The sequence below is a fragment of the Symsagittifera roscoffensis genome, chromosome 8, assembly GCF_963678635.1.
Source record: "Symsagittifera roscoffensis chromosome 8, txSymRosc1.1, whole genome shotgun sequence".
Classification (NCBI taxonomy): Eukaryota; Metazoa; Xenacoelomorpha; order Acoela; family Convolutidae; genus Symsagittifera; species Symsagittifera roscoffensis.
The window spans coordinates 40,092,325-40,117,271 of NC_087069.1; the positions used below are offsets into that span (position 1 = coordinate 40,092,325).

A 24,947-nucleotide genomic window follows, 5' to 3' on the forward strand; every position below is an offset into this window, starting at 1 on the left:
TGAAACTTCAAAGCAATGGTTGAAGCAATGTATGAGCAATCCCCTGATTATTTCAAACAATTCCGTAAAAATTACAAATTTTTCATCCTGAATCATGAACCCAACTTTTCAGGCTTCGCTTCAAAAGCAAATTTTGCAGTATCCTCCCATTCGAATAAATTAGATTTTTGCAACCATTCGATTGACAACGAAAAACATTATCATGTGCTGGTCGAATTTACGAAAGAGTCTACCGATTTACTTAACAAGATGACTTCAAAAGCCTTCGTTGTTCCTTGTCTTCTCTCTACATTCAAATATTTAATTTTGGGTTGCTCCAACTATGAATTGTCTGGCCCTCTGATGGAAAAACTGAAAATAGCTGTGAATTATAACTCTATCAACAACTTAGATGTTAGTGGTGTTCCAGTTCGCAGACGATTGCCTCAAGTTTGCTTCGGCTCGCAGACTAAATCTGTTCAAACTCAAACTGACCTGATTACTAACGTAACAATTGAACGCTTTACTAATATTTTGAATGGTGAAAACGCTGCTGAGTTTTCTAAAATAATTGACATAATTTTAAGTGGGTATGGTTGTATGGAAATTGATTCAAACACTTTGTTTGTGAAATTTATCATGGAGAAGAAATTCAAGTTTTAAATATTGGTTTTCTTTCGCTCTTGTATACCAAAAAAAAATGTTACTACACAAGCCGGAGGCGTTCCCGAGGAGCGTAGCGACGAGCAACGCCGGGTTAGCTATTGCCCCTTAAACCAAACGGCCATGCCTTAATAATTCGAAGGACTTGATATGAAACTTTTCGCGGTTCACATAAACTTGCAGAAAAAAACTTTGTTGTTAATAAGAATGAATTGAAAAAAAAAAAACGAATTTATAAATTTTACAAAAACATCAATAAATTAATTTAGAATAACATATGTTTGGCAAATCTTATCAAATCATGATCATTAAGTTTGAAACCTATTGGAAATTTGTTTGTAATTATAACATGAGCAACATAAATACAATAAAGTCCGCATAACACTGAATCAGCTGATTGTATTGGTTTTTTCAACAGTAGCTGATTTCCCTCGTGAATTGTTCGTCGCATATTCTTGTACACGAGGGGATAATCACATAATCGTTTACCTAGAGGATCTGCGAAGAATATCTGTCCTCCAGCTTGAGCAAAAAGCAACCAGTGGGTTCCAGGTTGATCCGATGGTGAGGCATTCATAATCATGAACGTATTATCGTTTTTCAGTACTGAAGAGCATGGCAAATCTGCCGGAAAAACACCTCTAAAGCGATGTTTCAAATGTTTACAACGGTTAATAATTTCTACTAGTTGAAGATTATCCATGTCTATCTTAGGTCATAAGAGTGTTTTTGGTAATTTTTCTATCTGAACGCACATAAACTGTTGATGCACGCTCTCCCATAAACAATAACTCGACGTTATTAGCGAGACCTGCGTCAAACTTGAGTTCGAGCGAAATAGTGCAATTGGTCAATTCAGGATGAATAAAATCGTGTGAAGCCCCCTGAGTAGACGTGAGATCAAAAGCCATAATATAATGATTATCATAATTAGCGAGACTGATTCCATGACTAGTGTTTAAAACAAAATCAAGAGCCTCAAGCGTATTGTAATAAATTCTTTTATTGTCTGATGTTGAGATGGGAGTTCCGGCAATGGGTAGACCGTTTCTGTAAACAATGATCTCATTCAACCCAAATTTCTGGTAATGAAAAGGGTTTGTTCTATTAGTACCCAAATATGCTTCGTTTATGCTCATTGCTACTATCATTCTTCGAACAGGTTCTTTTGCAAAAACATCCTCTTGTCGCCAGCTTTGTACTCCTGCAGTTGCGAGAAACGTTTTTGGTACTACTTCGATGTAATTGTAAATTGCCGGGTTCTTCAACAAAGTTTTTTCTATTGATGAGAGAACATAGTCAGTCACAGTCATCTTTCTGACATAGAGGTTAGCTTCGATTATTTGGACCTTGTAGTGTTTAGCTGCATCTTCAGATATGACAACAAAATCATTAGGAGAACGTCTAAGAGACAATCTTATTGTCACACCGCTAAGTAGATGCTTGTCACACGACAAAAAATCGCAAGCAATTTTACCAAATAGCTTCAGCTCGCTCGAGGCCGCAACGAGACCTTTACGCTCCGTAACATCATCAGCTCTCCTTCCAGCACCGTCAATGGCTGATGGATTTTCTTCATAATAATAACCTTGACAAGCCAACCATGTTTTCTTGGCATCATTACCGTATGAAAACTCGGTCTCAATAAAGCTTTTATGGGCAAAATTAGCATTGGTAGTTGATATTTTTTCACCATTCAGAGACAGTGTACACTCAGAAAATAATGAAGATAAAGGATTGTTAACAAAATACGGCGTATCTCTGTTTGCCGCCTCTGTAGCATGTGTTCGAAGCACGTTTCCATTGCTTCGAACAATTCGTGCAACTATTTCCAAACGAGTACGTTGAAGATCGATGAAATTATTTCTGTCGCCGAGTACTTCAAACTCTAGCATAGGACCATCAGGGGAGTAGGAAGGTCCAATTTTTTGGGTGAATGCATTTTCAAAAGTGACAAGCAAAGGCGGTTTCTCAAATAAGTCCAAGGAGCTGTGAGTTGCTTCACTCGGGATTAAATTAGAAATCATTTTTAACCCTTGTAAAGAAATCGGAGCGACTTCTCTGTGCAGTTCGTTTTCTGGGAATGACGCGTCTCGTTTTTCGTTTAAACGCCGTCGTTCTTTTCGGATGACTTTTCCGAGATCTACTTCCTCCTCCTACTTGCTTTTTGATTGTTTTTCTAACGGTGCTTTTGAGTGCCTGCTTAGGACTTTTTCTTTTTGTTGCAACTTCTATCAGTTCTGGAGCTGCCTGAAGAAGTAGTTCTTTTCCGATTTTTTTAGCCGCGGGTATCACAAATTTTCGAGCCAGTGGAAGTGCGACTCTTCCTATTCCCAAGGCTAATGCACCAAAGCCACTGCCTCGTTGTCTATAATGCCCCGAGAAATGTGGTAGGTTTGCTTGGTTGTGGTAATATGAATCCATTTTGATCAATTGCTAAACTTTTGAAATTTCAAAGTCAGAACAACTTTTCCCCCTCCAGCGAAAGGAACAAGTCCTCCAGTTTCTGTGCGCAAGTTCACAGAAATATTGGAAATATTATTGACCAAAAGTTTTTTAAAATCCAAATTACTAAACACTTTACGATGATTCGGTTCAATTGTACATGCGTAACCGTTTTTCACTCGACGATTTGTATCAATGACTCGTAAAAGGGGTGCTTTTGTGTCTCCGACTATTTGATAATGAATTATGTCCAGATAAATAAACATAAGCTGAGTACCAGCGCATACATCAACGGGATAGTCAGCAATAAGATCTTGGGTAGAGAATGTGCTATGTTTCGTGCTTCCTTGTTTGTAACCTATATGATAACCAGTTCCATCTCTGACGCCTTTGAATCCAAGTAGACTAGGAATTTGCGGGCTTGAAAAAGTTATACCTTCCCAATAATGCAGCCATAAGGAAAGATGTTTGGTTATTGGATCTATTACGTAATCCAATTTCTCTAATTCTGTCTTTCGACGAATCTCGTCCAGTATTTGATCAATGCTCGTATATTCTCCTTTTGTTAATTTTGCTGTTTCTCCAAGGTAAGGTCTGGAGATCTTGTCTTTCTCAACTTTCATGCTTGCTATAACCCGATCTTTTTTGTAGTACACAATGTTGTTGTCAGTTACGTTGTTTATCTGAGTAGGGAAGGTAATTTCTGTAACTGCTACTCTCCATTCACCTTGCAAATTTATTTCTTCACTCAGGAGATTTTTGAAGTTGGCCAGAGTGTTATCCTTAAAAACGTTCATTGATGCAGATGAAACTAGGGTAATTGTGAAGGAAGGGGGAACATTATGGGTGAAAAGACTGTCGGAAGTGCCCTCAGTCATGATTGTCCTTCTCCAGAACGCGAATCAGTTCAGACTCGTAAAATTTTCCCTCAATCGGTTCTCTGTTAGAATCAATCAAATTGTATGTTGGGGGATTTCGTGTTGGTATGTCAAAAACTTCAAACACTTCATCGGTGAACGATTGTTTGTAACCCTTGCGAAAACGTATGTCTACTTTGGCAAGTCTAACATAATCACCAACATAAAGCTTTGGACGTCGAACTAACTTCAAAGACTGTTCTGCTCTTAATGAAATCAGGCGAGGAACATCTTTTTTAGTTACTTTATTTGGTGCAAGATTTGTGACACGATTTGTTCTCGAATTAATTGCATTGACAAAATCTTGCAATTTGTCAATGTATGAGTAAGTCCATTTATCCTCCAAGTACTTATAAATAGGATTTTTCAAGGAACGGATATTTCTCTCAGCGAATGCGGACTTTTTCTCGCTCTCTGTGCTATATGTGTTTATGCCTTTCTTTTTACATAATGCTTCGAAGGACCCTTTAAACTCTGTGCCCTTGTCCACCCATACTTTTTCCGGTTGTTTTGTCGTTATCATTAGTTTGAACGCTTCTGCTGTTGTAGTAGCATACTTTGATTTCAAGGGTTGCACTCTGAGATAGCGGGACATGCAGTCAACTGCAACAAGCAGATACTTAACATCATGGTTGTACTGGGCAAGTTTATCAACAAAGGCCAGATCTAATGACCAGATTTCGTCGATATCGTAAACTATGACCTTGAGTCGCGGCGTTTTTCGGATCACAGTTCGATATTTTGTGTAAGCAGGTTCAGTATGAAGGAAATGTTTAACTTTCTTTCGCGACAAATTGCTTGCTTTTATCAAGTTGTTCACACTACCAAATAACGCGGGACCTTTGTCACTGTATTTAGTTTTCAACAATTTTTCTTCAATCTTGGTAATTTTCCCATTGTTTTGTTTGCGCCTTCGTCTTTTCTGACGTTGGAGAATCTGAATCAATATGGGGCGTTCCGTATGAGTCAGAGCCTTCTTCTGACTCTTTTTCACGTTTTTGGTTTTGGGTTTTTCTATTACCGCTGAGACTTTTTCGTTTGTGTTTTTTACTTCTCTTAAGGTTTGCACTACTTTTTTCCTGCCAAGTGGGCGATGTTGAGCGGGTTCTTGAGGGTCCGGGTTCTCGTTTCTCTTGAGCGTTAAAAGACGCTGACTGAACCGCGTGTTTGGCATTTCGATTTATTACCAGGTTTTCATTCAAGTTGAGGGCAGTTAAAATGTTAATGAACGCCGGATTGTGTAGTTTTTTCGTTGGTTGTTGTATGTCGTATAAAAATATTGTAGCTTTAAGTCCTGTTGGTACTTTATCTACATATATCACCTCATTGTCATGGTTTATGGTTACTCTTTCTGAATTTTCTATAATTTCAAGTACGGTTTTTGCTCTAACAAATTTTTTGTCTTCTAAAACTTGTAACTGTCCTAAAATGCTTTCGGTCTGTCTATTGTGTTTCTCTTCTAGTTTTTCGTCTTTAACACGTTCGACCGGTACTTCTTCATCGTCCGTTAACAGTTTAAGCTGTTCTTGTTGGGGCTCAACATTATCCGTAAATGTTTCCTTCGTTGCAGTAGTCTTACTAGTTTGTGGAGGTAATTGGGGTCTAAGCCGGTTAAGATAGGACAGTTGAGCATTTTTATGTTTAATATTATTATCATGAAGAACACGTGCAGCATGTGGCTGCTCTTTAACATATAAATGTTTCGGAATTAGAATGAATTCTTCAGCAGTCATCATTAAGTTGTGAGGTACTTGTAACAAAAATAAAGTATTTGTCGAACTAAATGGAAGCCTTCTTTACTCAAAATAATCGCACGTTTTTTGACAACACTGGTTTTTGGAGTTAATAAGTATTTGTATGCTGTCTCGAATCGTTCGATGTTTGCGATTTTAACGGGTACGTTTCCATTGACTACATTGAGCAAACATTCACAAACAAGTGTTATGATCTCACGATTTGAAGTTTTTCTAATTAATCTTCTTAGCTGGTCAGGTTTCAGTTGTACCATATGCCGCAGAATAGATAAGTTTTTCTTTTTCATTTGTGATTGGAGTAGTTTCTGCTTCAGATAAGGGTAAATAAAAAACTGTTGGCCCAGGTGGTGTGATATTTGAACAATATCTCAAACAATCTGATGTACGGGGGTCCAAGTCGATTAGAAGATGTCCAAAAGAGTCTCTGGTAGCTAATTCGTAACAGTTTCTCAAAAATTTTGATACATTCAATTGTCTTCCTAATAGATCTAGTTGCTGAACGTCGCGAGGCGATTTGAACAGAATGATGTGTGAAGTGTTCAAATCAATCGTACGCGACCATCGACTTTGTTGAAACAAGTTATGCTTAACATATATTACATCTATCCCTCTATGTCTACCCGCTGTCGCTAACCTAACAAATTCCTTGTCATTATAGATGTCTTCACATGAATCATCGAAAACTAGAAGAACATTTTCTAATTTTCTCACAGATTCGAATCCGTCGAATTTCATGAACTCCATATTCACTTCGCGAGAAGACACTTTTTCTGAGAATGCAGGTTGCATCTCTTTGTAAAGATATAGAACGGTTCCAAATTTAGGGTAAAAAGTATTTCCCATCAGAAGTTTCAAAATTAACTCAGTTTTCCCGGATCCTGAAGGTCCCACTATCGCCATAAAAATTCTTGTCGAGGTATCAATCACTTTATTCATATTCTTGGGTTTGGTAGTACGTAACCAACCAAGCCTGATAAAATCGAGAACCAAACTGACGTTTCTTCGCAACTTAATTTAGTGAAAGAAAGTTTGAGAATGCAGAAAGTTAGTAAAATTAGAATTACTACCATTTGCGCAACAAAAACTACTTCAGACCTTGGCAAAGTTACATTGTTACAAAACTTCCATGATTTTTTTTCACTGTTTGTCTCGTTATAAACAAACTCTGTTACTAATGTTGCGTCAGGTTCATCTACTGCTGTTGTTGCTTCTGACATTTGAGAAACTATTTATTCTACAGACTGCGTTAGACTTTTTCTCTCTGCGAATGAAGCTTGTAAAAAATTAAATTACTTTTGAGAACAGTAAAAAATTTCATAACGTGTGAAATCTCTATCATTTATGTCATGCATTTCTAAAACAAAGTTTGCTGGGATATTTGCGGTTTTTTTGTAGTACATTATTTTCTTCACAGTATCCTCTTTCACAATCGTCTTAATCTCATCTGGCAATTCACTGCTGTTTAGATCCATCTGAACTCCTGGCTGACGTTTGGGTACTAAGACTAGTTCGGGAAGACATACTCCTCGCTTGCTGGCTAACATTTCTGATAAACTTGAATCTCTGGAAGTATACAAATTGATCAATAACTGGAAAAAACCTCTTCAACGTAGACAACTCTTCTTCGGAAATTATTATTTGCTCCTTCCTCTGAACAATTTGGCCACTGCAATCAATACGCTCTATTCTCGTTAATGAAATTTTAATATCACCCTCTGGAGTCATCCACGCACAAAGCATTGAATTTTGTGATAGGTATGTCTCCACTTTCGCTGATCTCTCGCTGTTGTTCATTTTTCAACCAATCATAAAAAACCTTGGTTTTCTTCAAGGCACAATGATTCCTGGAGTTGTAATGTGGAATATGTTTATTGCAACTTGGATAATTTTTAAAATATAAGTTTTCAACCCGAGGACAGCCCAAATCATCTAGGTTTTCAATCTTTCGGTCCAAGTACTTGGCCAAAAATTCTGTCTTTTCTTTTCCTTTAGCGTAAAAAACGGCACCAGGATTTCTCAGCACAAAACTCTGAAGTATTTGATTCAAGTTTATATAAAGATAATCACCGTTTTCCCAATGGAGACCGTGTAAATAATTAGTTAACCAGTTGTAAGCTTTTTGTTCAAGCTTTGGTAGTATATTGAAATTCACTGGAGGTAGGAAAATGAGTCGATCGCTGTAGTCTGAAGTTGTTATTGCTAATTCTTTAACCACAAAGGCGTTTTTCTTGAAACGAAAGCCTTCCACGTCAAGCACAACTGATCTCTCGCCTAGCATTCTAGTAAATGATAAACTTCTGGTTTTTTCAACTTAATGAAAAGGCAGAACGCTATTCCACTCAAATGTCCCAATAAGCTGTTGTTACAGTTCCAGGGCAACATGTAACAGTACGTGGGACCCTGTTGATAAAATTCGTGTATAAATCCGGCCGCATCGTGCAAAATAGCGTGCAATCGTAAAATTTTGGAATTTTTCAAATATTTGTCCAAGGAAGAGTTATCAATACCAATCAAGCCACCATAAGGTCTCAACTTAATTAAAATGTCGTAGTTAAGGTTATCAGAACTAACAAAAAACAGAGAACATGCAGCTAGAAAATAGTTGCGTCGGTTAGAATTATCAGGATAAGTTTGTTTCAAAGACGTATAAATTTCGTGAATTATTTTCAAATCAATAGGAGTTACTCTGCTTTTTTGCAATTTCATTATTTATTTTTTCCAACACCTCTCCAACCTGCTGAATTTCAAGCCAGTGGAAATAAAAGTGACCTTGCAAATACCATTTAGACTCATTAAGATAACGGTGGTAAATAATTAAATAAACCACCGGAAGTTTTTTGTATTTTGATAGCTTGTTGAAACATAGACGGATTTTTCTCTCCAAGTCTTTATCAACCCATAATGAGTTAAAGTCAAACGAATAGTCGAAAACGTTTTCATAATCAGCAATATTCAAATCGCTCACAGTGCCATACTTTTGTTTTGTAGAAATGCACCAAGAGATTTGTTGAAGCTCACTCAAATAAAATTGTTCTTTGAAAATCAACTCGTATTCTTTCTTTGAAATTTCCTTTGCCCTTTCGAGGAAGACGACGTAGCGTTCATTACATAATTTGAAAAATGAGTTTTTTTCTGCGGTTGAAAACACTCTTAATTGTAAATGTTCATTATCAATATCTTCAGTACACCAAGTTCCCTCTAATTTCATTTTTCTTATTTCAAAATTTGACAATTTTATCATTTGGTATATTTTGCCCAGAAACGGCCGCCGCCTTTTGAGAGTAATTTCAATTTACTGCCTTTTCACCATAAAATTTAGGTCAAGTTAAGGAATTAGTTTACTGCTGCCAACAGTTAAGCTACGCTGCCAAAATGGCCGGCGAATTTTTATTATATACCATAAAAGTCAATTCCCCGTTCACTAACAAATTTCAACTAGGTCGAAAGTTCATTTACCCTAAACAAGCATAACAATTAATATGATTCATATAATTAATCAGGACCAATAATTAGGACCCCAAAATTTGGAATTAGAAAGATTTTTGTATCGTGTCCCTTGTTGTTAAGCTAAACTTAGCAAGATCCTAAGTAGGGGGTCTTCTGCTTTTTGGGTGGAAAATCTCTTTCGTTTACAAAATCCTAGGATGAGGGTCCTCCAAAAAATTAAGGACCCCTTTCCTAGGATTTTGCTTTACGTGAGGACCCCCCCCTTAGGAAGGACCCCCCCCCTTAGGATCCGGGACACGATACAATACTACTCAAACCAGCCGAACAGTATAAACCAACCGAAAAGGCGCGGAGTCGAAACAATACGTCACATCAATGAAATTTGCATGCATTTCATAACTGTTACATAATTGTTACACAACTATTATATAGCACTTAACGTATTTTTGGCTGGTTGATACTTCGGCTGGTTTATACACCACCGAGCTTTATCCAGTGAACCATAATCAATGAACTTTATTCTAATTCCATGAAGGAAGGATATTCTAATTCCATGATTCCAATATCATCATAATCATAATAAATTATTGCCAACTTTTTATTATGGTTTTATATTCATGAACCTCTCTTTTTACTTGTTGACCTGGGGTCAACAGGAGATACCTTGTTTTTCACATTAACCTGAGTAACCAACTTCTCAATGGGTAATTCGCAGACGATTCTAGTTATCTTCTCTTGATATGATTTTCTTGCAAATCTGTGTCTAAAAGCGGTATGAAAGATTGATATGGTTTTATCTTTGGCAGTAAATTTCATACCAGCACCAAAATTTCATGGAAAAATATTGCAATGAAAAAATGTTATCCAAAATGTTGTTATTATAAACCATCCTTGTTGCAAATTAAACCAACCATAAAATCGATTATATTGTAATTGTAATCAAAATTTCCGTAAAAACACAATCTATTAGAAATCATAACTATTAAAAGTTTTGCAAAAGAAATAATAAAACTTGCATCTTTTCTGCATTACTCACGGCTTTTCGATTTCTAAACGCGTTCAATTTTATAAAGCCTGTTTAATCTTAAACTCTCTCTCAGTTGCACGACCAGAACCCCCCTACCCCCCCCCCCTCAACTCTTTACCATCCCCCACGTTTAACCCACCCCCATTTTAGTATAATTTTCGTATACAGGGGATAAAAGCTGCGGAGGTCAAATGCGGAAGGTATAAAGAGAAAGGTAGTGAATCGGATCAGGGCGGACAAAAAAGATCGGCAAAAAATGGGAAACCACTGACTTAAAAAATATATAAAAAATCGTGAAGAGATAACAGGATCTAATTCAATGACAGTTGTGCTAAAAGCAGGGGGCTATCTTTTTAGTATATTGAACTTGTGCTTGAAAAATTATGACTATTTTGAGAAACATTATCATAATACATTACAACCGATTAACTTTTTTTGACTAAATAGTAAGGATATAATTCAACCTAATCGAACCCCTTGCATAAAACTCCAGATCAAGTAGTCACATGAATAAATATTTTTGAACAGAATGGAATCATCACGAAAAAAATACCAGAAAATAGTTGACGTTCAGAAACTCAGAGGCCATGCAAAGGTCTTATTTTTTCCAAAGTTCTTGTATGTGAAACTGGTGGGACTTAATTTTCAAATTTTTTTATTCTCAATTCAATTTTTATTTGATTTTCTTCTACGTAAATTGAATTGTTTCCTTCCTAGATTGTTCTACTTATCCTATTACTTTTTACCAGAAAAGTAACTATTATTTTGAAAAAAGCGTTAATTTTAAAGATTTCTCTTTGTTTTTTCAGCATACACAAATTACAATATTTTTTAAAATCCAATCTGAACGAGTCTTCATGAATTATATCAAATTACTGACTTAGATTGGTTGTTTTTTCTGCTTTTTTGTCTACAAGTTAAGTATTTCAAGACTGTTTTAAAATGAATAAGTGTTACGACGTTTTAATTTGTTCAGCTTAAGTAAAATCAGAAACAGATGTTAAAATTTTTTCAAAACCGTGAATGTTTTCATCCATTTGTTTTTTGTATTCTGTACAGGCTTATCAATGACTTGGTAATAGTTTTTTTGAAGCGTTGAACTCAATTTTAACAAAATAGCCGCAAAAAAAGAACCACTATTATGTTATTATGTTAAAACCCATGAAATAACAATATTTTAGAAGACATGGCCGGTCAAACAAGTTTTCCTTTGGTTAGTTGTTGCAATCTAAAACTGACTAAAATTTCTACAACTGCTTATCTAGCGAAATAAAACTTACATAAACAGGTTATTACAAAAGTTCCAATACAAGGAGAGCAGAATCAATTCTTCACGTTGTTGTCGCAAAAACGTTAGAGTTCATAAATCATCGCCCACTAAACTTGATTTGAAAAGAAATTTTTTGAAAAAAAAAGATCCAAAAGTTTAGGTTTTCCAATGATTTTTAAAACAAAATTTGTTCAAAATTTTGCTGATTTTTCAACCTATTTTGAAAATCCTATCTATATCGAAGTCGGAAACGTTGTACACAATTAAATTGAATTATCCGATTAATTTTGACTGAAGTCAATTTGGTTCAAGAGTTGCAGTTAATGAAAATGCTGAGTCGAAACCTTGAAAATATATAAAACTGCATCTAAAAGCACTCAAACATTCAATTATTGTCGTTGACTATCGTGTTCTTTGAACGTGCTCCGTTGCTGATGACAATTTAAAGTCCCACTTAGTCTTTTGGCGAGAAAACCGCAAGCCTGAAGCCGAACTGTTCTTAACTGTTAATACAAACAGTAGCTGTTCCTTTATGAAGGCCGATTTTTTCTTTTAAACTTTTTGATTTTTTCAAATTACTTTCCAAAAGATCATTTAAAATTTATAGTTTGGCTGTTTCGACAGTTGCAATGACAGTTGAACTAAAAGCATGGGGACAAATTTTCAATATACTATACTGTGCTTAAAAATATCAGACTAATTCGAGAAAAATCATCATAACATTATAATGGATTTAAAGTTTTTTGACAAAAAGTAATGCTATAGTTTTTTTAATTTGAAATTTTACAAGAGGTAATCACCAGAGGAAAATTCCCAATAGGAATGGAAATCATCCAAAAATTAACAACGACAGAAACAATGACAATCAGAAATTCAATATAGCCACAAAACACAACCATTATTCTAACAGATTTCTTATATCCATGAAATTCAAGTATTCCCAGAAAACTAATCGTTTGCGTAAACACTTTAAGTTTTAGTTATCAGTCCAAAAATTCAACTGAAATTAGTTGACGTTTAGAAACTCTTAGGCCATGGAAAAGCCAATCTTTTTCCAAAATACTTGTATGTGCAACTGGTGGCACCTAGTTTACAACTTTTCAAAACTCAACTCAACTTGTATTTCTTTTTCTTTCTCTAATCAATTGAATTGTTTTCTTCCCAAATTTTTTCTGCTAGTTATATTACTTTTTACCAGACGGAGTACTAATTTAAAAAATAGCTTTGATTTTCAATTTTTCACCAAGTGAATTCAGCATACTTAAGTTGTAGCAATTATTGAAATTCAACCTGAAAGAGTCTTTATGGATTACATAAATTTACTCACCTATACTGGGAGTTTTTTGGTCTAGAAATCAAATCTTTCAAAAAATTTTAAAATTTTCTTAGTGCTACGACGCTTTAATTTGTTGAACTTGACTAAAATCAAAAACAAATCTTAAAGAGAACAAGACTGCTCGTATCATGGCGAAACCCTGAGATTCCGACTGCTTTTTAAAATCTAAGGAGCAGTAAAAAAGTAAATAAATTAAATGTAATGAAAAAAGACCGTTTTTTAAATATCCCTCACACGCTATATAAATAAAGTACAAAGTGATAGATTTTGCTCAAAGACATACTAATAGACTAAAAGGTACACATTTGTTTAAAATACTCTTAAATTGTGTCATATATATTGGTAATATATTCTGTATTTTCTCTATATAACACCAAAAGAAAGTGTATTTTCCTCGATATAATTGCAGGATATTCTGTAGTTTCTTTATGCAATCTCAAAATTTTTTTTGTTTTACAATCAATTTTTCGCCATATATTCCTTATTAAATTATGACCAAAAAAATAAATCCTTACTTTTGCACAATTCTATTGCTAGTGGGTTGCAAAGTTTAAGCGATTTTATTTTGCCTGCCTAGTTTTCATTTTGCTAATCAAATTTTAGCATGTTAGCGCCATGTGCATTCATGGTAAATTTTTTCTTCAAATTATTGCCTTCGGTTGTTTTGGAACTACAAATCATTAGGACTTTCTAAAAATTCCTAGCACAAACTGAACTTTTTACCGACAATTTTTAGTTTATTGGTGGTCGCAATGCTTGCTAATGCCTGATGATTCTAATGCTTGCTTAATTGCTTGTTAATGCCTGATGATTCTAATGAATTTTAAACTTAAAATCATCAGGAGAATTTACAAAAAAATGTTCTGCTAAATTGAACTTCATATCGACGAGTTTCAGTTTATTCACCGCAGTAGCGGATTTGCGGGAGGGGGGCAATTTAGAAAACAAATTAGGGCCGGTCAGCCAAAATAGTACCATAGGGGGCCCCTTTGCGGACCCAAAGGGTCCCCTGTGGTACTACTTTCAAACATTCGCCTTGGGTGCCAAAATTAACTAAACTTAAGGGTGAGTGTGCGCCAAAAAACGCAACTTGAACAAAGACTGAGTTTTCACTGATGCTTTTTAGTCAAACCATGGTAGCAATGAACAATGTTGGTGGCTCTTGTTTTTAGGTCTAAATTTTAAGCTTTAGGTTTTTGGTTACAGTGAGTCACGTTTTCAAATAGATTTCCTAAGGATTCTATGGAGGCAAAAAATGATCTTTAGTGCCATTATATGGTAAAAAAAAGTCTGGGAAATATATGGCGAAACAAAAAGAAAGATTATATTTAAATTATATGTAGATAAAAATAGATTTTGGTGGAATTATAATGCGATATAGTCGCTGTGGAAACAATCCATTTTTGCACTATAAAAAATGCTGCCTAAATTGCTTACACAGTCGATTATAATGGCAACATTTTTGGCAATATTGTCTCAATATAATCTATTTTCATCCAAAAAACTCCGTCAAAAATTCTCTAACTAAAAGTTCGAAATTGTCTGAAGAAAGATCCACTCGAGCTCATTCATTCCGTTACTTTCGTTAACAAGGACGGAACAATAATTGGTCTCAAAGAAGATTTTTGAATTTCACTGAGCTTCAAGTTTGGGAACAATTTTCTCTCACACAAATTTGTGGTGACCGTTTTGCTGCGAAGTCGGACCAGTAAGTGAGTTTTGGAAGCCCATATTTCTAAACTACTTCTAACGCCTAAGCCTTTGTCTTTCTCCAAAAACAATAGTTTGTTGAAATTTTTATGCAATAGCTTAAATTAGTTCAAATTATCTAAGCTAATTACTAATTTCTAAATCTAATTCCTAAAACTATTGAACTTTTTTTCAGTTAAAATAAAACTATGATAGAATTTAGCTTTTGGCAAACATAAAATGTTTGCTCAGAATATTTCCATGATAGCACCTGTTTATTTATGAGGAGTCATCCAAATACCTCTTTAATCTTTTTCTATTTTTTCTAATTGTTAAGTATTTTGAATATTCTTCAATTATACATAATGAACATTACAACAGCAAAATTAATCTCCGTTTTTTGGCTCTCCAAATTTTTGCACCATTACTCCAAAAGTCACCGAGTCCTCATCAGTGATGAATTCTTGGAAAGACTCCAGTCCGATGAAATCCAGAATCCCTTTTTTCTCCTTTTCTCCCGATGCAAGTTTGAACGATTTCTTGAATGGTCCATTGTTATTATTGTTCGACGAAGATTGTTTCAGGAAAAAAGTCACGATCAGATTGGTTGAAGAAATTTCGTTGTTGGTTGAAGAAAGTTCAGGGCAATTTTCATTCACGCCATCTTGATTGTTATTCACATTTTCACTCGATTTGTTCAAACTTGTTTGAACTTTTCTAGGAGCCGATGCCGTGGATCTGTCGCAAAGAGACAACGACACGCTTTTCCCTTCGAAATTTTTGAATCCGTTCAAATAAGCCGAAAACTCGAAATCCAGTTTCAAATTTGTGTCAACTTGCAGTGTGAAAGTTCGAGTCCTCACCATTTTCATATGGTCTGATTTTGTTCTTAAGGCAAATTTTTGCAGAGTTTTGACGCTGGGCACGGTTATAACAGCCATGTTTGTCTTTGTAACAACATCAGTAACAATCGGACTGTCACAGAAATTTTGAACCCTCGCTAAAAAACTTTCGAGGTTTAAATCTGAATTTGTATTTGCCTGGCATTTCGTTTTCAAGTAGGTTGTTTTAGCGTTTTTGTTTTTTGGTGCAATTTTTTGGACCTTATATGCAAGCAAACGTTTCTGTTTAGGAGAATGTAAAGAAATTTTATAAATTTCACTCGGCGATAACATTTTACAAATCGTCATAATAATGCAAAAAATATCATACGCCAGTTGAAAAGAATTTAAAAAACTGCAAAATTTGAAGATTTGAGAGCGTCTAGTTTTTGATGGCGATAAGTGAAAAATGATAGATAAAATCATATGATTAAAATACTTTTGTTCACATCTGAAACTAAAATGACTAGCTACTGTAACTATTTTTAGTAAGTGTCGCATTTCTGTAGGTCGTAGCTCTGTCGCGATAATATTCACATATTTGACTAATTCTTAAAGTCGACTTATTGATTAGTCAAATATGTGCAAACTCATTGCAACAGAATTACAACAGAATATATATTTTTGAGGTTAGTAATTTATGCTCAGATCTGCGAACATAGCCAATTTATCAGAGCTGCCATGCCACATTTGCGCTTAAAAAACTATTTACAACACCTTTTTTTATCTTTTTGAGTCAAAAATAAAAAGCTCTATTTAACGATAGAAGCAAAACGATTTAGTCACGTGGAATCAGCCGACTCTATTGATAACAGCCCGAAAAAAATGCGAGTCAGCAAAAAAGTGAACAAACAAAATTGGTAAATGATCTATTTTTATTATGTTTAAATTAACTATAACACAAACTATAAATAGCTTCGTTTTTGAATATGCTAGAATGGCAGAAAGAGATTTTTTTTTCGATTTAAGCAATAATAAGCAAAGATTGAAAATCACTTAAGCGTCAATTCATATTTTCTTTGAAGAAAAAAGGAAACAACTTTCACATCAACAGCTCGGCTATGTTTATAATAGTTCACACATTTCTAGCTCGATTGAGCTTAAAAATTCTCAAGCAGGACAATTCTGTACGTTTTTATTTGTGCTAACATCACTTAGAAAAAACAAACACGTTGCTAATGATCTAATGATAGAAAAAAGAAACCAGTGCACAAAAGTTTAGGAAAAGGTTTGGGATCAATAAGCAAATTGGGCAACAGTTATTTTAAAAAAAAAAGACCACAAAAACAAAAACAAATAAAAAAAAGTTCAAAACTTTTTTCTAAATTTGCGAAAACATTGCAATTTTTGTTTTTTATACTTTAATTTTCATAAGGCCTTAAAAATCGAAAACAACTTTTACCCGAATAAGGTTAAGTTTTTAGGGCTGGAATCAAAATGTCGCGAGATATCTTTCTTTATTATGCACGCTCGCGCACTATGATTGCCTGAACTAAAAACCGAAAAATTCAATTTAAGTTTTCTTCACACTGGGACAGTTTGTTGAAATGTTTTTAATGTCGTTCGGTTTACGACTAAAAATGCTTTAAAATGTTGCTCAACAGACTCATTTCAATAAACAATTGTGGTACCTGTTTTTGAGTGGAAAACCAAATTAGAAACAATTAAAACACCCGTATACATACTTCCGCCCCATTTTTAGTGGTAGAAACATCAATATTGATCATGCTCATTCCTTTTCTTTTAATAATTGCAAAAAGTACGTTGAAGGTCTGTGTTATGGCACTTTCGACGAATAAAAAGTTTATTACTAGCTTTTTTTATATAACAAAAATGCATTTTGTATTTATAATTTTGGTTAACGAGCACAAGTGTTAAAGACTTGATTCAAAGAGTTTTTCACAATCTTGCCTCTATTATGAATTGCGAAGGAACTGAGTTTGGATGTTTTGTTCATACAACACCATAAAACATCATTTTCTTAGTAGGTCGGCTAAATTTTTCAACGTTACTACTTTGTAAATTAAAAGTAAGACTGATTGTTGCATACTCAAAGCATATAAAGATACGCAATACAATTGTGTGTTTTTCTAAAGTTTTTAAAAAATGCAAAAAAAAATGAATGAAAAAATGTCTTCTGTGTAACAAAACATATATTCTGAAATTTGAAAATCTGGAAGAGGAAGAATTTTTTTATGCATTGCTCGGTAACTGAATTTAGGTATGTACAAAAATTATCACAAAAACACCAAGTTTTCAAATTTGGCCAAAAATCTCAATGACGTTATTTTTTCAAATATAGAATTTTGGATAGATCAATCAAAAATCACTGGAAATAAAAAACGTTCTAAAAAATTATCTAATCAAGCTATGAAATTTTGGTTTATTTTAAGTTTTATTCATTGACCGAATCAGTTTTCGAAAAGTTTAATTTTTCAAGCAACCATTCAAGCTACGAGTTTTTGATTTATTTCCAACACATATAGTAGACCGAATTGGTTCGAGAAAAACTTAATTTCTTTCTAAGCAAGCTGTTCCAGTTTTAAGATATTTCGGAAGGGAATCGGTTAGGAAACGTTTAAATTTTTCTGCCGGAGCCATTTAACCAATAAAATTTTGATGAGAAATTCAATATATTTTTTGTCCGAATCAGTTCGCGAAAAACTTTAGTAGTTTTAAGCAAGCTCTTTTTATAATGAAACCACAAACAATCCAAGTTATTTCATAGACAAAATCGGTTTGCGAAAAATCTAAATTCTAAGCAAGCTGTTCAAGCTATGACAATTGCAAAAATTTCAAGTTATTTCAATGAGCAAATCATTTGCGAAAACTTTGATGGGAAAAAGTGTGCAAGAAATTTTGCTTAGAAAACTTAAAATTTTGCAGAATATATTCCGTCTAAGAAATAGCTTGAAATATTTGAATTTTTCTGTCTCACGCGATGAAACTATAAAATATGTCCAGTTGTTTCAATATAAAACATGTTCAACTTTTCAAAGCAAGCTTTTCATGCTAGGAAACTTCGAAGTATTTCAAGTTATTTCATAGCGCAAATTAGATTGCGAATTTTTTTTAGTTAGTTCGTTTCAGAAAAAAATCAATCTGAAAAGTTAAATTTCAAAAAAATGGACAGTTGCTGTCTTAGAAATGAATGTTTGTCTTAAATGAATCTAGAACATTCAAGAGCATGTTTCTAGCACATCTTAAGCATGTTTGAAAATTCTAGAATATTTTTGGTCTTCTTCTAAACGTTTAGTCTAAATTTTTTTTAAAAGTTGCGTTCGATAGCTTCTTAAAATTAGGCTTTATGCTGAAAACATCATTTAATTTTTATATACTAGCTTTCCAGTGCAAAAATTTCTGCATTCTGAATTATTATCTAAATTATAAGCAAAAAAACAACTGATTTATTGTTGATCAGTGAAAATTATTTGAGATTTCAAATCACAACTGCTTTTTGATCAATAAGCTCAAGATAAAATTTTATGCAGAGCTCAAAATAGTCATCACAGTTTGTATAGTTCGTCTTTTACAGAATCTTTAAAAACGATTGAAACAAGCTCCATAAAATCAATTTTCTCAAAAAATTACATTCGTTCCTCCGAAGTTCCACAAAATCAGCTGTTCAAGCAAAACAGGCCTAAATATTTAGTATAGTTAAGTAAGCAATAGGAATACCCAAGAAAACAGCAACATAAGAATGAGATGATTAATCAAAAATCGGTTAACTTTTGTTTTCGGAAAAATCGAAACGAAATTTTCAATGAAATGAAAAAATTACCGGGCATCGTTTCTATAGGTTAAAGGAATGACCTAGAGAAAAGGCAGATTCGGCGTTAACCATTTGATCAGAAACGAATCAATCAGATTTCGAACATAACCTTAACTTTTTCCAAATATTTTTCTTAAAAAAGATCATACAAATGATTTTTCTAAAAAGCTGGTAGAGTAAAAAACATATATTGTTTTTGAATGCTTGAATCATGATACAATATTAAACCGCACTCAAAAATAAGAGGATCATACCGAATCAAGTACCAGGTATTGTTTTTTGAAACTTAAAAAACTCAGAAACTCAAAGAATTAAACAAAACAAATGCATAAGAGTGACATGATCAAAACCAAAACTTACCGGATGTTTTTTACCATTTATATGATGATTTAAAAATCCGGCCAACTCAAAAATTCAGAAGACCATTTTAAAAGAAATACCAATCAACACTCGATTGGAAGTCAAAAAAGAAAAAAACACCACCAATGGCTGAGTTGGACAAAACATTGAAATAGAAAAAAAAACAATTGACTGCAAACTCTATAAATAATGAAAATCATGAAAAGACAAAATCCCTGCACAGCTTTCTCTCAAAACAGCAAAACATCACTGAAAAAGTGTAAAAGGAAAATTTATTTTAATTTTATTGTCATCCGTTGCATAACAGAACTCCGTTGCATATTCTATTTGTATTCTGGTTGTATTCCGTTGCATATTCGGATACATTTCGTTGCATAACAACAGAAATTAACAAACTATTGAGTTTTTTGTGAAAACGGTTTACTGCAAGCGACGCTTGTTTATACAAGAAAGAAATTGATGGTGTTTCTTTCAAAAAAATTTAAAAAGGAGACATATCATGGCGAAGATTGTAAGAAATGAAAAGGGAATGAATCGCAGCAGAGCTTTCGTGGAAAACCTGAAAAATCACAAAAATGAAACTAAATATGAAATCAGTGCAACGCACTAGAAAAGAGTAGAACGGATGTAACCGGTTACTACTTTTATTCAAATTACATAATTTAAAAAAATCAAACCACTGTATAGCGATTCAGTGGTAATTTTTTTTTCACCAACATAAAAACAATCAATGACATTTGGTTCTCAATCCTAAGTCATTCAGCATGAGACAAATTGAGTCAGTCATTTAGGAAAATTAGATTTTTGACGAAAAAAAAACAAATTAATTGGAAACAAAAAAATAAATAGTTAAAAATCTTTTTGAACGCTTTTAAGAGAAGGCTGCTAGAAGGCTGCTAGTGACATTGCACATCCTTCCGTGGTCGTGCGCTGTTATCCAAAGAAAATCGAAACGGTAAAACTAATTATTTCCATGCCAAAAAACTTCGCCGAATTAAACTTGATCCGAAAACTCGGTTGTCGTAGGGCCTTGTAGCCAGTTCATTTAACTTTTTTGGACTTGTTCACTTTACGGTTACTGCTTCATCTAACCGTGCCATGTCTCTATAGCCTCGATAACGCCCGCAGAACAAGATGGAGGCTTTTCAGACAGTGGACACCTAACTGAGCCCATGCGGCAGTAACCAATGAACAAGTCCAATAGAGGATTCAGCTTTCAAAACCTATAGTAGTATAAGTAGAACATGGAGTATCAAATGGAGTTGAGTATCGAAAAAGGATCACAAAGCATCCAAATAAATGCTCAAAATAAACCAGATTTAAGTTTTAAAAAATGATATTTTAAACTTGAAATGAAACATCCTTGCAAAGTATCAGTTATAAACATGCATAATTAAATAAAAACAATGCGATTACGCACAAAGTCGATGCTTGATGAAAATCCGCAGGCTAGTAGTAATGTTTAAATCTATTTGCCCAGCATAGCTTTTAAAAAATAGACTGTAGCTAAATCATGTAGAGATAGCGTAGCAATCTTAAATATGTCAACATAAGGACTTCTTAAACATGGCTGGAAATGTCTCGCTCAATTAAATAATAGATAGTAAATTCTGCTAAATTGCACACTCTTTCTAATAATTCCTCTGGAGGAACAAAAAATTAGTCAAAAAGGACGACGCATTTTCAAGGTCATACTTTTGGTCATAGTATTTAAGTCAAAGTCCGTATGAGATAAAAACCGTAAAATTTTTTACTACGCTTACGTTATCACACTATTTGATCATAAAAATTCAGTCAAAAATGAAAAAAAGCAATTTTTGTTCCAACAATTGATAAACATTTTACAAAACTTGGATAACTAACAGAAAAAAAAACTGCCTTAATTTCGACTTAGTCCTGTTGCAAACGATTTTTTTGGAATTTGTTATCATAGATGTCGAAGGGTGGATTTTAGTTTGTCAAAAATTTTTGAGTGGAGTGATTTTTTTGATGTTTTCTTTTCATGTGCTCCCAGACACGCCCAAGAGGTAAAAAATTTGTTGTGCCAGAAGGCCAAGAAAAAACATTATATCATTTTGTTTGAAATTTTTGGATCCGCAGTATAAGGAGTTGCATTATTTGTTATAAAAATCTAAACTGCAGCGTTAATAGGAACATCATTTTTTCATAATTTTCAACTGTATTACCAGCAGTTTTACTTGAGTGGACAAAAATTTCACAGAAATGGACTAAACTAAACGCATTTTTAAGTGTTCAATTTACAGAAAACATTTCTAGGGAGTTGAAATAATAATATGGCCTCTAATAAAAGCAAATTATTATGCAACAGCTTACAATTTTCAAGTGCTATTAATTATCAGTTTTCTGTTCAATCCGTAAACTACAACAATTATGTACAAATTTTTCATAATAGTCAATTGTATTACCAGCAGTTTTCATTGATTGGACGAAAATTTTTCTGACGTTGAAACAAAATGTTTGCATCTGCCAACAGCAATTGATCAGAGGAACCTCTGTGAGAGAGCCGGTACTCGTTTTCAAGGATTTAACAGCCTCTTATGCATATGCATAAGAAGAAAAAAAACAGCTAAGTTGTTGCCATGTATTTTTCTAACTTTTTGATGAGAATGAAGAGTTTTATCTATACTGTGTTTAAAAGCATGTGACACGTATCCTGCCATGTTTAGACCTTTTTTTTGCAACAGCTAAGGGCTTAGTGTATCTATGCGTGGTTAAGCTATATCGTATTTTGCAATGCTTGGAACATTTTATTTCCGATTTCCAGTTTCAATCTAGTGTTTGTTCCCCTGCATTAAAGTTTAGCAATTTTAGTGGGATGGTGCCAGATTTCCCCCAGGGGAGTGAATTTGGTCTCCAATTATGAATGCCCAAATCCTTTTAGTGTACCAGATACGTCAATTTTTGTGACTTTTCAAAATTTTCAGAAAACGAAATATACAAAAAATTTTACGAATCCTCAAAAACCACAACCCTGTGTTTGCGTAGTGTCAGAGTACTCTGAAGGATTGCGAATCTTGCCACCAAATTTGACGGCTCAATTCTCGTTGTTTTCGAGATATGACAAGTTTTCTGATTTCTTTGTGTTCTTTTTTTTCAGAAAACTCACTTTACAAATAATATACAATATTCGAAACTCGCAATCTTGTAGTTGGGTGCTGTAAGAGTACTCTCAGGTATTGCAAATCTTGCCTCCAAAAATGACTGCTCAAAATCTTGTAGTTTTTGAGATATGACGTGTTTTATAATTTCGCATAAATTTTTCAGAAAACTTACATTTTAAAAACTCAAAAGATTTGAAATTCTTAATGTTGTAGTCGAGTACTATGAGACTACTCTGAGAAGTTTTAAAACCTAAATCTTGCGTCTAAATGTGACTGCTAAAATGCCATTAGTTTTGAAGATATGACGTTTTTTGTGCTTTCTTAAAAAATCAGAAAACCTAAATTCAATTTTTCTTTAAATTTTGAAATGGCCAGCCTTTGAGTCAGAAGCTGTCAGAGAACTCTCGGGTTTTGCAAATCTCGCCTCCAATTATGACTATTCAAATAGTTTTAGTTTTCGAGATATGACGTTTTTTGAGATTTTTTCATAAAGTTTTCAGCTAAAAAGTTAAATTTAACTTTTTTTTTAATTTTTTTAATTCATATTTGAAGCCTTTTTCCTTGTAATGGGGGGCTGTCTAAGATTTTCAGTGGTTGCAAATGTCGCCTCCAAATTTGACTGCTCAGTTCTCTGTAGTGTTCGAGAAAAGACCTTTTTTGCATTTTTTCAAAAAAAAATTTCAGAAAAATTAAATTTAATATAATTTTTCAAATTTTGAAATTTTCAACCCTTTGGTTAGTTGCTATCAGATCACGCCAGGAGGTTTCAAATCTCGTCCCACGTGTGACTGCTCAAATCTTTATAATTTGCAAGATAGGACGTGTTCATGCTTTTTCAATTTTTTTTTTTCGAAACTTGAATTTAAAAGTTTTCTCAAAATTTGAAGTTCCTAACCCTGTAGTTAGGTACCGTGAGAGTACTCTCAGGAGTTGCATTTTTCGCGTCCAAATGCGAATGCTACGCTTTTAGTATCCAAGATGCGACGTTTTGTTATATCATTTAAAAATTTTTCAAAGAGATAAAAAAAACACAAATTTAATGGTTTTTCAAAAATTGAATTAAAACAACTTATAAGAAAAATCCTAGCGAAATCTGAAATAACGAATCCTGTTATTGCGTGCTGTCAGAGTAAAATTTAGGGTTGTAGATTTAATTAAACAATTTATGCGGCTTTTTATGAGTTCTCAAAAATTCGAAGCACCGGAGGTGCGTTACACGCTGGTTTAATTTATTTGTTCGCAAAAAAACTTCACGCCATCCAGACGTTATGCAGATACAACTAGCATACAACTGGTTTTTTGCAAACCCGGTATATCGTCATTAGTCTTTGAAACCAAATACTGAAGCGTTGATAGAAAATAGCTCAAACTATTTGCTCTTGGGCATTGTGTCCATTAGACAAAATCTACATGAATTATCTGACGAATAAATAATTTTTTTTGCAGAATATAATTTGTGTATCTGACTATGCAGTTCGTTTTTATGACTCTGTTTTTCTTTGGTTTTTATAATTACTTTGATATTGTTACAAACAGAAAGCGACTGAATGTATTTCACTTATAATGACTTTTACACGACTGTTGTAAAATGCGACTGCTGCGTTTTTCTAGGCAGACAAAGCAAAACTGAGCGGTGGATATTCCGAGTTGAACAAAAGCGCCGAGCTGATAGACCGACGACATGGGGAGTCGTTTGAGAAACTGTCTCGGCTGCTCAAAGCCGAAATATCCTCTCGTGAATCACAAGATCAGGTGAGTCATTTGCATATCGAATCGATACCCATAATGTTGTCGAAATTAAATTGCTAAAAGTAAGCCAAAAATGATTGCTTAAACTTTCAGATACAGCCCAGATACTGATTATTTTTGGCGGACTTTTTTGCTAACATTAGAAAAATAAGGAAAAGAACCGGTTTCAGGCTAAGAGAGATGAAGTTCCCTCTCCATATAAAAAACCAGCATTTATTTGCAAATTTGTTGGTTTTTGTTTGTTTTATCATTTTGTTTTTCGTCATTTTTTGCATATCGTGTTCCTTTGATATTTCAGCCAGCGCGGATTTAGGTTTGTTTATCAAAAGGTGAACGAACAGATTTTTTTTTTAATTTGCAAATTTTTGTCGCTGTTTTTTTAGGTCGACCAAATTCGTGATCCTACTTTGAGGAAACGTACTGCGCAATTATCAGGCCAAAAACATCGTTTTTAAGCACTTTTGGAATTTTTGACCGACCCCTCAAAATTAGTATAAATTGGTGCTCAAGGCGCCTGTCGGTTAGTTAAAAATGTA

At 33.9% G+C, this 24,947-nt stretch overlaps 1 protein-coding gene across 2 annotated transcripts in view; it reads left to right on the plus strand.

Moving 5' to 3' along the window:
• The window catches only part of LOC134853383 (coiled-coil domain-containing protein 154-like), a 92,656-nt gene that overhangs the window by 60,544 nt on the left and 7,165 nt on the right, over positions 1-24,947 (plus strand). For both annotated transcript variants that reach the window (XM_063869371.1, XM_063869372.1), the window contains exon 10: positions 24,274-24,414. In XM_063869371.1, coding sequence (XP_063725441.1) covers positions 24,274-24,414 — 141 coding nt within the window. The remainder of the gene's footprint in view (positions 1-24,273; positions 24,415-24,947) is intronic.